Here is a 12,852-nt window from a genome sequence, read left to right as displayed (position 1 = left end):
GAACATCAAAAGAAAAAGCTGAAACTGTTACATGCAAAACATTTGGTTAGCAATAACCTTATCATCCGACAGTAGTCTACATACCCTCGTCACTGACTGACGACAAAAACTTCTCCTGAAGGAAATATTGCTTGTTGTTTTCCATAGTGATGGACCAAAATGGTCCCATCTTGGACTCTGCAATTAAATACAACGTACATGTACTGTATTATCTATCATGATTCTTAAATTTGTGAATATTTCCATTATATGAGACTGACAGATCTCATCCCTCACTCCTTAAGCAGTAATTTTCCTGGGAATGCTAATGAAATTTTCCAAGGACTGTCCCTAGAAAAGTGAATTTCTCATTAAAACAAGTAAAAATGGGATTTTCTATATCTTTATTTTTAACACCAGATTATCTCAAATGAAATTAAAAGTACAGTTTATATATCAAGAAATCATAAACATGAAACTTACAAGTTAAACATCACTGAGCTCTTCTTAATCAGCGCAAATATACATTAAAGTACTGTAGTTAATAAACACAGCAATACATAATGTTGATACATGCTTTCTATTTGAGCTATACTTCACAATTCAACAACCAAAGTCTCATCATGTCCCATACCTGATTGAATGTCATCCACCACTGAAAATTTAGCCAGCAAACAGCATGCCGTGAGGGCCTCTGAGACGAGCTGTGACTGGCTGGACTGATTGACTGCTTTGTTGAGAGTTTGTACAAGAATATCCAGAACCTTTGAGGTCTGTGTCAGGGTATCACCTTAAACACAAGTTTGAAGACACAAAGTGAAAAAAAATAAACACAGTAGCTCTGGAAAATGAATTCTGAAAAGTTTCACATCCAAAGTAAACCTACCATGGAATGATGCATTCATGCACTGGAGATAGGCATTCCTGACAGACGATGTGGATGTTTTTAAGGTGATTCCTTTCTGTAATAAAGACAACAAGCAGTAGGCCAAGGATCTTTACAATTTTTACTCCATCAATATAAAATAAAGTACATTATGGAAAAGAATCTTTAAGCAAACAACAATATCACAAATTATCACCACTCAATTGATTCTCACATTCACTGTCCACTTTGTTTGAAACATTCTACCTGACATATCCATCCATCATTCCATATTTACAGTGCATCCAAGTTTAGTGTAATTGTTGCTTAAACAAGACTATCAATAGGTAATTCAAACCTGCTGGCAGGTGCCACATATCATTTAATAACTTTGAAAGTGATGGCTTAACTATGATGCTGACTGGGTGAAAAATTTGTGAGATTTCTTAATTTAAAAAATTTGATCCGAGAGTTTGTCTGCACTAAGCACTACTTTATTGTTCAAGGTCTCCTCCAGCAGAAGGCAGCAAAAATCAAGTCTGGTTGTACTCTTCCTTCATATCTAAGTCATCTTTTAACCATGGCACACTTAATTTGGCATCCAATTCATTCAATTCTGCTCAGTAACTCTGACTTGGAATGCACAGCCATTTTGAATTTAGTGTTGTTGTTTTCATTGTTATGTACATGCATTCCTACACGCCATTTCAAAAACGTTAATCAAAGCTTTCTGATGAGAAAAAAAATTTGTTTTACTATTCTAATTCAAAAACACAATTAAACTAGGAAAAATTGTTTACTACACTAAAACTGATGTCTTCCCTTCTATTTTCCATAGTTTAAAAATTTTTTTTTAGGGACCTTATATAAAACGGAAAACTTAAGAGTTACGGTACCTAACAGTCACCTATATGAATGTGCTTCAACAGACAGTGTTGTGAACATACTGTATGATAGTAAATTAAACTTATCTACATACAATCTCAAAGGCTCATGTCAAAAGACAAAAAAGTTATGGTCTGACCAAAATGCCCAAAAAATTCTATTATTTGACCTTAACATAAAAGGTCAAGGTCATCAAAAATGGCACATGACACTCTGTCTTATCACGGTATACCAACATACCAAATATTAAAGGCCTAGTCCCCAAAACTTTTATTATTTGACTTTTACATAAAAGGTCAAAGGTCATTGAAAATGGCAGGCAACACACTGACTTATCATGGTGTACCAACATATCAATTATTAAAGGCCTATGTTAAAAGATAAAATAGTTATGGGTCCAGACAACAAAAATGTCCAAAAAATTGTTGACCTTTACATAAAAGGTCAAGGTCATCAAAAATAGTACGCGACACACTTTCTTACCATGATATATCCACATACCAAATATGAAAAGCCTATTTCAAAAGACATAAAAGTTATGGCCCACACAAACTTGGTATGAGAAGCGAAGGAAGAAGGATTCACACTAAAACAATATGTCCCTCTTCAGGAAAGGGGAAACATACTGTAGAATCATTTAAATTCGTGGGGGCCAATTTTCATGGATTGCCAAATTTTTACGGGTTCGTGGGGAAATAGTTTCGTGGATTTATATATTTGTAATATATATTGTACATATATATATATATAATATATATTGTATATTCCTTGAGGATGTAAATTCGTGGGTGAGGGGTACCCACGAATTCCACGAAAATCGAGTCACCACGAATTCTAATGATTCCACAGTATAAGATTTAAGTGCAATAAGTCATGTATATTTTCTGTTATGTATGCAGAGTAAATATCTTGACCTGGCTGCATCCCACTGAAGTTTAACTGATCACCAAATTATTAAAATATCTACAGAAATGAAATTTGCATTATTTTGAATCACTCTATTAGTTTGTCTGGAACATTTCATCTTCACAAGTCAAGGGTTATTGATTCGTTACATCGCAATAACCTTTGACATCAGTCACCATTCAAAACATGGGCTTGAGACGAAGCATATGATTGGTTTGCAGCCCGTAGTGTGGAGCCAATCAGATAACAGATTTTATAATTGTTCGAAAACGGAACTGAACACACATGGTGCAGCATCGGCAACATATTGTAAAATTTGTGACCGTCGATTGATTTTCAGAAAATTATTTTTTTTAAAAAAAGAATTATACGAAGTTCTCAAATATGATCCGCATGAAAAAGATGGATTGTCCTAGTATGTTTGTCATTGTGTTTCAACAAATGCAACAAGTTATTTGAAATTGAAATAGATTGATAAATAGCTACAACATTTAAGGGACAAGAATAAGAATTATTCATTACGTTACATATAAAATCAACACGCAATGTTCATGATGTTGAGAAAAGTACCCCATGAAAACCATTGTTTTTACTCTTACCAAACTTGCATCTTAAACAAGGAATCTCATTGGATAATTCAACTTTAGCTCATTGCATCATCCTCCGTCTTGAGCCCATGCTTTGAATGGTGACTGATGTCATGGGTTAGTGCGAGGTAACGAATCAATAACCCTTGACCAATGATGATGGGAACATTTATGTAAAACATTACCTTGAACCACTCTATCAGTTTGTCTGGAACTTTTATGTAGAACTTGGAACACCAAAGTGACAACATGTTCAACGCTACTACCAAGGTGCCCTCATGAACTGCAAGAAAAATTGAAACATTCAGTTATTATAATAAAATCATGAACATACCCGAGTAAGACATCATTAACTAATTATCAGTCCAAAGATCTTGAACTAGTGGGCAGGCATACTATTCTTCCACTTACTTTCACTCTGCAGGATTGGCAGGAACTTCTCGGCTACTGTGGTACTTAGACTTTCCAAGGTGTTGGCGCCACTCACCGAGTTTTGATTGACACTGCCTATAGCTTGTAGGACACTTATTCTCTGGTCAGCAATGGTCAACTTCCCCTCAGAGCCTTCAATACAACAATTTGTTTTATATGATACCATTCAACAATTACATACTGTAAAATCACATAAAGTTGTGCAAAATACAAGATCTGTGTCATTCATGGAGGAACTTAACTACATTCATTTTTTGACAATGGTTCCTTTAACATACCGTATAAGCAGAATTTTTAACAAGGATTTTAAAAATTTTGGCATTATTAGTGAGAGTGATGAGATAGCTAAAATTGAACATTGGAGGTAATATTTATCTTTCCTGGAATAATAAAGTCACGAAAATTAGTTCTCACTAAATGTATATACCCATTATTATGGGAAAATAGCTAAATTTTTGTCCTGCTAAAACTTCCACTTTTACAGTATCACAAAGTGACAAATCTACATAATTTCTATAGATAAGAAATTTAATTCTACATAAAATCAGTCAATGAAGGATGATTTTATAAGGTTTTGTGAATCTCTTCCACATTTGTAGGAAATAATAGAAAGAAATTTCATTAATTCTACATTGGCCTTAAAAACCCAAGTTCTATCATGATCCCACCATTTAACACTCCAAATAAGTGGATAACTAGCTTCTCCATGGCCCCCGAGTCACTACACTGCTTAGCAAGATTGGTAAATGCTGCAACAGCTTCCTGACGAGTAATATCTTCTTTGGAACAAAGTTGTACTAGAAAACAGAATATCAATTTTAATTGTAAAACATGTCTAACAATTTATACTTATTCTGAGTTCTCAAATGTCATGGTCCTAAGCTGCTCCTGTTCATCAATTGAGGATAGAAGCAATAAATATCAACAAGATATATGCTGGTCAGCAGTTGTTTTTTTGGGTTTTTTTTTATTATGACATCACATTCATGCTGGAATTGGCCTTTTTTTTCAATATGATGTCATAAACACTATAACATTTTATCTATGCACCATGTTCAAAATTATCACCTTTTGAGTACCGGTATAATGAAAGCCCAGGGTGATAATGGCAAGAAACTAATTTATGTGGTATCCAAGTGATATTTTTTATTTTTTCCATCATAGGCCTTCAACCAATTCAGTTTATGATTTTTTTTGGCTACTGTGTGCAAATACTAACAAGTGTCTTGAGTGTACATGTAAATGAACCCAAACCCCCAAAATTACGACAACAACAATGGGAACATGTAAAGTTTCAAAATATTTTGAATTACTGGTTAGTCTTACATTATTTGTAAAACTTAAAAGTTTACAGGTACATGCTGATACTAAAACACTTACTTCCCAGAGGTTTTGCTAAATCCTGCACGTACTGGCCTAAGTCAATAGTTACTCCACACAAAAGGCTTCCAACAGCTGGAATAAAACGGCTTCATTTCAGCTAAAATGGAGCACTATAGGCATACCTTGTACATGCAATTCAGAAATTATTCTGGTAGTGATAAAAACAGATAGATGTAAACTTCAAAGATTTATTCTTACTGTTCAAAACTATATATATAGTTTATGTACCTTCCAAAATGATTTCTGGACTCCTCAACATGGCTTTCTGTAATGCTGGTAGCACAGTTTCCTTAAACTCTGCATGATTCAAGTGACGTAGTAGCTCATTACAGCTGTCCTGTAACCATGGTAATATGAATGTAAATACAAATAACATCTAACATTAACCATTGAAATGGCTAAGCATTGCTTTTGGCATATCAAAGCAACTCTCCCCTTAAGACAACTTTTTTTCTTTTCTTCATTGATAAGAAATGATATCTTTATTTGTTCATGGTTTTATTTAGATTTTTATCACACTTTCTTTTCATTGGTTTTTATTTCACATCTCAAGTCATTGTAAATAGAGCTGACAACAAATTGGCCCAAAAAATGAATCTCTTTAAATTCTTTTGTAGCTAGCTACACAATAATACTGAATATATAGGTCTCACCAACAACATTTTGGGTGGTTTGCCACGACTTCCAAGAATCTGTTTCACATACATCTCTACAAATGGACCCTAGAAAAATTTCATCATACACTGTCAATGCAAGATAACATTCAGCAAAATGGTACATAAGTAATGAAGGATAACTGACAATATCGATCAGCATACAGAACAAAGCATCTTTATTTTCATTTATTGATAGAAAAACCTAGACTGGATTAAACAAATAGATCTCAAATAACAAAAACTAGCTTCTCTGACATTTAAATATAATCATGCTTCACTTATTACGATAATGGAAATACTACCTTGAATTTGGAAAGTGAATCCTGGTCTTTGGTTTTGGCTAGATATTTTAACAGCATGGAAACAGCACTTAAGTTAAACATAGATGGCTCTATCTCCTGAAGAAGTTCTGCATACTTTGTCGAGCTTTCAGTGTTCTGAATTAAGGTGGATAAATCAAGTTCTTCAATCAAAATATGACAGAAGTAAAAGTGTGTTTTAAAATAACATACCATAATACACATTTTGGGTTTGGGCTTTGGTTTATTTTCATTTAATAAAGCCAATCTGGAACAATTCACTCATACTTAACACAGTGTCATTGATAGCAAATGCTGCGTTAGAAATTTAGCAAATGCTGCTTTAGAAAGTTAGAGTCTCGTGGAGATCTGGGTTAGAATAGGTCCTCAGTATCCCTTGCTTGTTGTAAAAGGCAACGAAAATGGGGCGGTCCTTTGGATGAGACCGTAAAAACTGAGGTCCCATGTCACAGCAGGTGTAGCACGATAAAGATCCCTCCCTGCTCAATGGCCGTAAGCGCCGAGCATAAGCCTAAATTTTGCTGCCCTTCACCGGCAATGGTGACATCTCCGTATGAGTGAAAGATTTTCAAGAGGGACGTTAAACATTATACAATCAATTAATTAATCAATCAGCATTTACTGAAAATCTAGCACACAAGTTGGCAACCGTCTGTGTGTGTGTATTAGATACATGAATGTACGTGTTGTATAGTAGATACTTGTTCATGATGAAATTTCTCGATTTTTCTGTGAATTTTTTTTCTCTGCTTTCTGAAATTTTATATAATACTGTAATATTATTATAAATTTTTATGAGGATTGATATTTTCAGTGTTTTTGTGGTACAAAAATTACAGTACTGTGCCAAAAATTAAAATCCTTCAGGAGCTGGAGAAAGTGGACTACCAAATTACAGTACTGTGTCAAAAATTAAAATCCTTCAGGAGCTGGAGAAAGTGGACTACCAAATTACAGTACTGTGTCAAAAATTAAAATCCTTCAGGTGCTGGAGAAAGTGGACTACCAGAAAGGATAAAAACAAGTCAAGATTCAACAAACTCACGATGTTTACTCTCACAACAACTCCTGGTGACCACAAAATTCAGTAATTTCACAGTATGACATATTTCCATAAATTGCACATATTATCATTGGTGCATTTTTCTTTTAGATTCAAGTTTTGAACAAATACAAAGTTGCAAGAAAATAGAATTACCAGTGAAAACAGGCCAGCCATCTTCTTGAATGTTGATTCTGAAACTGACTTCCATCTAGCTGCAAGAGCGCCATATATCAGTCCACACTGCACAATGACCTGTATCGTGAAGAGAACTCTCTCTCAAATGAAGCATACTCAAAATGCCAAATATCAGTTTATACAAGCACATAAGAATTTTATATTATCTAAATACATTCTTTAAGTATGAGCATTTCAGCAAAATAATTCCTGGAAATAAATTCCATTTCTCATCATAATAAATCATTTCTACTGGTATTTTGTTCTCCTCTCATAATCATATTGAACAAAAGCTCTGCACGGCAGGCCATACCTCTCACAATGAGTGCCTACAAGTCCTGTAGTGACCTTGACCTTTAACCCTAAAATCAATAAAGGTTTTCCTCTCTTGATAAAATTCTACATGAGAATTATGAAGTCAAGCAAAACCTGTGGCCTCCAGAGTATGACTGTCTACAAGCTTTTTTTAAACGAAGTCCTGCTGTGACCTTGGCTTTTTTTAATGCTAATTAATGTCGGTTTAATCTGTAATGTATTACCATGAGTGATCATATCAATAGCAAAATAACAATCCCAAGTACTTACTACAGTCCACTACAATGTTATTAGTGAAAATATATTTCATTCATTGTTTTTACATGTCGATTTAAGTCAACATACCAAATTTTTTATGTGAACATTTCACTAATAGCATGCCCGATTATTGGTAGTAAAATCGGTATTCTATATTCCAATGATCATTGTATGAAAATAATGTACTAGATATTCTTTACATATTAAAATTTGTTTCTGTGTGGATACGTTTTTCTTTCTTTCATTTACCCAAAATAATCATTTTCAATACAGGAGTGTGTCATTAAACAAACACAGTCTGCAGTATGGCATGTCATTTTCAAACAATTAATGGGGCAACTGGATTCCTGTTATATAGTATAATTAAGATAAAGTAATTATCCCATTATTTGACCACACTTTACCAGAGGGATGTCTTGGGCAGTGAGCAGTCTTTAACATAAAATAGTTTAGAAAGTGAACATCCTGTAAATAAATTCCTATTTCAGATATCCAGTTTAATGTGGTAGAATTATAGATCCAATCAGAATGCTGAAGAGACAAAAACAAATGAAACTGTAAAATTATTTTTATATTCAAGAGTTATCTGTAATAAAAATCAAGATCGCTGTTCTGAAAATATATAAGTCAAAGAAAAGCAATTCTTGCTAGAAAATAGGTATTGCGTTGACAGAAAATCTGATGAAAAATTCAATCAAACTTAATATAAATAAGAGAGTCAATGTGAAATTCCTAAAACATTTCTCTGAAAAAGGGGTCACTGACTTACATGCGAATCGACTTATATGCGAGTATATACAGTACAAGTCTGAAGTATATACAGTACAAGTCTGAAGTATATACAGTTCAAGTCTGAAGTATATACAGTACAAGTCTGAAGTATAGTTTTAACCTAATGATAACCCCCCAAAAACTCTTACTAATAAGCAAGTACAATGTACTGTCATTTAATACATGCATTGCTACAACAATCCTCTTCCAAAAATTATAGTCATGTGTTGTTCATTTAAAGTCTATAACTAAAACCCTAATCAAAATCTAAATTTACGCCAGAAAATTTATCATAAATAGATAAAAGCTACTTAAATTTCCTATGATATTCCAAAATTTCAAGATCAACAGAAATAGATTTCTCATACTCTTTGACAAAATAAAAATTATATTTCATACTTTATCCAACATACCAAACTTTTCAGGTCATTTTTGTCACACTTGACATTTGATGTCCAAACTTCTTGCAGCACAATGCACGTCCATGTTAGTGCAAACAGAGCATTACCTGATGAACTCCGACTGTAAATCATTAAAACTAAATAAACAGTTCATTCTATAAACAATATCTTAAAAATGATTCAAATTACAAAGACACCAAAGATTTCCCATCTGTATTTTTTTTTTCATAAATAGGTTGTGTGAAAAAATGAACAACAATGAATAACCTTGCATGGACAATTTTTCTTTGGGCCTCTGCCTCTTGGTTGAGAGCTGCTGATACATTCTTAAGAGCAGCTGTAGGATGTACTTTAGCAAGTTTTCGCACAAGGCTCCTTACTGCCTGCCTTGACCTGTTGTCCTCATATCGACCAATTGTGAGGGAAAGAAATTTAAACACTCCTTTGACAGCATTTTCTGGGAAATCTTAAATCAACAAATTATCTGATAATGAATTAATATTCAATAAGAATGTTGAAAGTTTTAGAAAAAAATAATAATTACAAAATCAATAGTTAGCAATCTGTTAAAAAAAGGTATGACTTTTTTTTTAAACAATCTATTTTAACAGGCTCTAACACATTCATCCATAAACCCATTCTTTCTCTAATAGAGACTGCAACTTTTCACAATGAATCCTAAGCTTTAAAGTTTTGCCAATGTCAACTTGGCAAAATATCTTGCACAACAATTTGAACTTTGTAGCAGTTCCCAACCCTCTGCAACATAGGGTGCGTTCAGAGTACTACCACTGGTTGACATAAGTTACCATTGGAAAAAATTTGTTACAATTGGTACGACAATGGTACCAATGTTTGCCAATAAAATTTACCAATGGTAAACATTTCTGCAGACAACCTAGAGCTCTGTTAGCGTTGGTAACTCTATTTATGTCGTAATCAAAAATGGTGGGCATCACGTACACACTGAAAGAAACCGATTTTGTATTACGTCTTCCCCTTATAAATCTTTGCAGGCATCAACTAAAGACAATTTCAGACATATTGTTTCAAACATATCCCTGCATAGACGGCAATGGGTTTTAAAAACATCAAGTGTAAGTGATATGGTATAGTAATCTCCCAGTCTAAGCATTTCGTCAGATGTCATGATCTTTTAAAAGAGAAAATACATCTTTGTTAGCCAAAGGATTTTGGTCCACCCCACTTCGCATTAATTGACTGAAAACTCTTGGCTAGCGAAGATGGAGAAAATAATCTGCATGAGAAAGTAATTAATAGGACTTTAAAATATATTTCTAAATGCATCTTCTTGGTGCAAAATTATTCACAAAGGTGATATGAGCATATATCTTTGATATTTCGTACTAATTGATCAGCTAGTGGTGTACCAATGGTACCAATGTTGGATTTCTCACCATTTGTAACCCAAACTCGTTCAGAGTACACAAGGATCCAATGGTACCAATGACTTAAATATTTACCATTGGCAAATCGGTGATGGTAGCATTGGGTTTACTCTGAACGCACCCATAGTCAGTTACATATGTTATACATGTAGTGTTTGTTTCTATTTCATAAAAAAAGTCAACTGTCGTAGCTCCAATATTTGTGCTCCTATATTAATGAATTTTATTATTATCAATGCTAAAATGTGCATGAAATAGAATTATTTATCTAGATGTTTTTAAAGACACTAGTAACACTCTATATATTTTCTTTAAATGTCAATAGAGGGCATGTCAAAATTATTTTATTAATAGGGTACAATAAAGTAAACTGAAAGTAGCTGGTTTTACTTTCATTTTCAATTACTTAGAAAACTGTCATTTATTTTTCGGGGAGGGGGGTCCATTAATTAGAAAATACAGTAATTGGGTAAAAGCTGACGGTTGTGTTCATCATGAATTTCATGTAAATAAACAAAACATTGAAATCAAGGCAGTTTTGATAGGAAGAACCTTAATTGGCATTATGTATTTCAATGTTTTAATACAAAGGGGATTTCTATGGACTTATTCTATAAGTTATCTAGACTAAACTATGTCTAGTACAATCCTTTTATTTAGAAAGAAGCTTCATTGATAGTTTGAAATACAGATCGAGATAATTCGAACCAAATACTATTTATGACACGTTTCAAAAATTTGCACCTTTGCATTTTCGTTACTTTCATTATCATAATAGTTAATGTTATTTCATTGCATGATCATAGAATTAAATTATTTGTTAACCCTATAATAAAGGGACATAACCGATTTACTCACCCGATTTGCCAACACATTCTGTCACGTTGTGGAGCAGACCAATTCGTTCTTTCGTGCTAGATGTTGTAACTCTTTGAGCAAACTTCTTTAAAGTCTCAGAACTCTGCAAATAATCATTATCAAACATTTTTATGCATATATTATGAGACAAGACATATCCATCTGTCCTACATCGTGAAAATAAAAAAAAGTCCATACCGAAATGTCTCCTTTTTCAGCCATGCTGGTTGTGCAATGTGTATCGTGATGCACGAAAGTGGTGAAAAATATATATATAAATATTAAGTATGATATTTTGTGATTATTTTCGTCGATTAAGTCCAGCAATTGATTTATAAATTAACTTTCATTTTTAATTAACATTGAAGCATAATATTATTGATAAGGAAATAGGAGCATCACGAGGGTATATTTCGGAATCCCTCAGGCATATTCTGTACAGGCGCGGATCTACGAATTATGTTAAGCGAAGAGGTGCGAATACCAATTCAATTCAATTTATTGATTCACCAAACATGTTAGCATACAATCACGTTAAAACAATATGAGATATATAATAATACACCAAGTACAAACAGTTCATATACATATTTGAATATATACCGCACGTACATACATACACGCGTACATATAGCCTACATACATACCCCATATATGTAGGCTACATGTGACATATCAAACTGTATATATGCAATTTAGTATTGTATATGTAGTATTAGTAATATAATTATAGCACTTTGATTTTCTTGCGCAATTCAAAACATTCAAATAAGAATTCACATAACCTTCTAGCATGAACAGCATTGACAGGGTTGCATATAGTACTTTACAATTGTTTTCCGTTGATATATCATCATTTGAATTATACATGTTTAAAGGGTAATATTTCTTTTTTATATCTTTATACACAAAGCAGTCAAATATTAGGAATTCATTGGTAACATATATGTATAATATCTAGCTTCAGACTAATTAATATAGGCACTTGCAACTGAATTCCCTTCCCCGGCCGGTACATCACCCATCCCAGAGCTTTTGAAAAATTAATCTTTGAATAAATAAACCGTTTTGAACAATGAAATGTAACCAACCAACCCCCACCCCTACTGGTCCGAAGAACTTTTGTTGGACAAAACCTTCTGACCGACATTTTTTTTTTTTTAACCCTGATTAATGCTGGCGACACATGTATTTTTAGATTGAAGAAGATATTACTCTTTGACTAATAAGCTGAAGGACTCCATTTCATTTATACATGACTGTACATTCAATTTCAATCAATGAAGCATTCAGAATGATTTATATATAGAGAAGTGTGGCGTTCGATTAAAATTGATTTGAGTTGCAAAACCATTTTGATTTCTGCAAAGTTAAAATCGTTATCTTGATATGCTGAAAGTTAAGAATCGTTAACATTTGTTTGGGGAGTACACGGTTCAGTACCTTTGCTATTTGTTTTGGAGTAAGTTGACTCCATACATTGTGTCCTGTGACTGATGAATCAACCCTCTTCCCACGTGGATCAAAACTGCGCCCTTCTTCCAAGTAATCCGACATACACACGGACCTCGGATAAATTAAGAACAACGCAAAATCCGATGTCTGGAT

The 12,852-nt window shown here is 33.4% G+C and overlaps 1 protein-coding gene across 1 annotated transcript in view; it reads right to left on the bottom strand.

Annotated features, from left to right (window-relative positions):
* LOC125663580 (eIF-2-alpha kinase activator GCN1-like) overlaps positions 1–11,618 on the bottom strand; it is a 59,031-nt gene extending 47,413 nt beyond the window's left edge. Inside the window, exons 1-15 of the mRNA XM_048895845.2 lie at positions 11,443–11,618; positions 11,245–11,347; positions 9,245–9,443; positions 8,990–9,098; positions 7,212–7,310; positions 5,996–6,130; positions 5,691–5,759; positions 5,266–5,374; positions 5,035–5,109; positions 4,323–4,451; positions 3,634–3,786; positions 3,408–3,505; positions 866–941; positions 614–769; positions 85–177 (exon numbers count right to left, since the gene is read on the bottom strand). Of these exons, the coding sequence (XP_048751802.2) occupies positions 85–177; positions 614–769; positions 866–941; positions 3,408–3,505; positions 3,634–3,786; positions 4,323–4,451; positions 5,035–5,109; positions 5,266–5,374; positions 5,691–5,759; positions 5,996–6,130; positions 7,212–7,310; positions 8,990–9,098; positions 9,245–9,443; positions 11,245–11,347; positions 11,443–11,466 (1,627 nt within the window). The 5' untranslated portion in view covers positions 11,467–11,618. The remainder of the gene's footprint in view (positions 1–84; positions 178–613; positions 770–865; positions 942–3,407; positions 3,506–3,633; positions 3,787–4,322; positions 4,452–5,034; positions 5,110–5,265; positions 5,375–5,690; positions 5,760–5,995; positions 6,131–7,211; positions 7,311–8,989; positions 9,099–9,244; positions 9,444–11,244; positions 11,348–11,442) is intronic.
* Positions 11,619–12,852: the final 1,234 nt, after the last annotated feature.

The sequence above is a fragment of the Ostrea edulis genome, chromosome 1, assembly GCF_947568905.1.
Source record: "Ostrea edulis chromosome 1, xbOstEdul1.1, whole genome shotgun sequence".
NCBI classification, from domain to species: Eukaryota; Metazoa; Mollusca; class Bivalvia; order Ostreida; family Ostreidae; genus Ostrea; species Ostrea edulis.
Note: the sequence above shows the minus strand (reverse complement) of the source record. Positions and strands in the feature narration are given on the sequence as shown.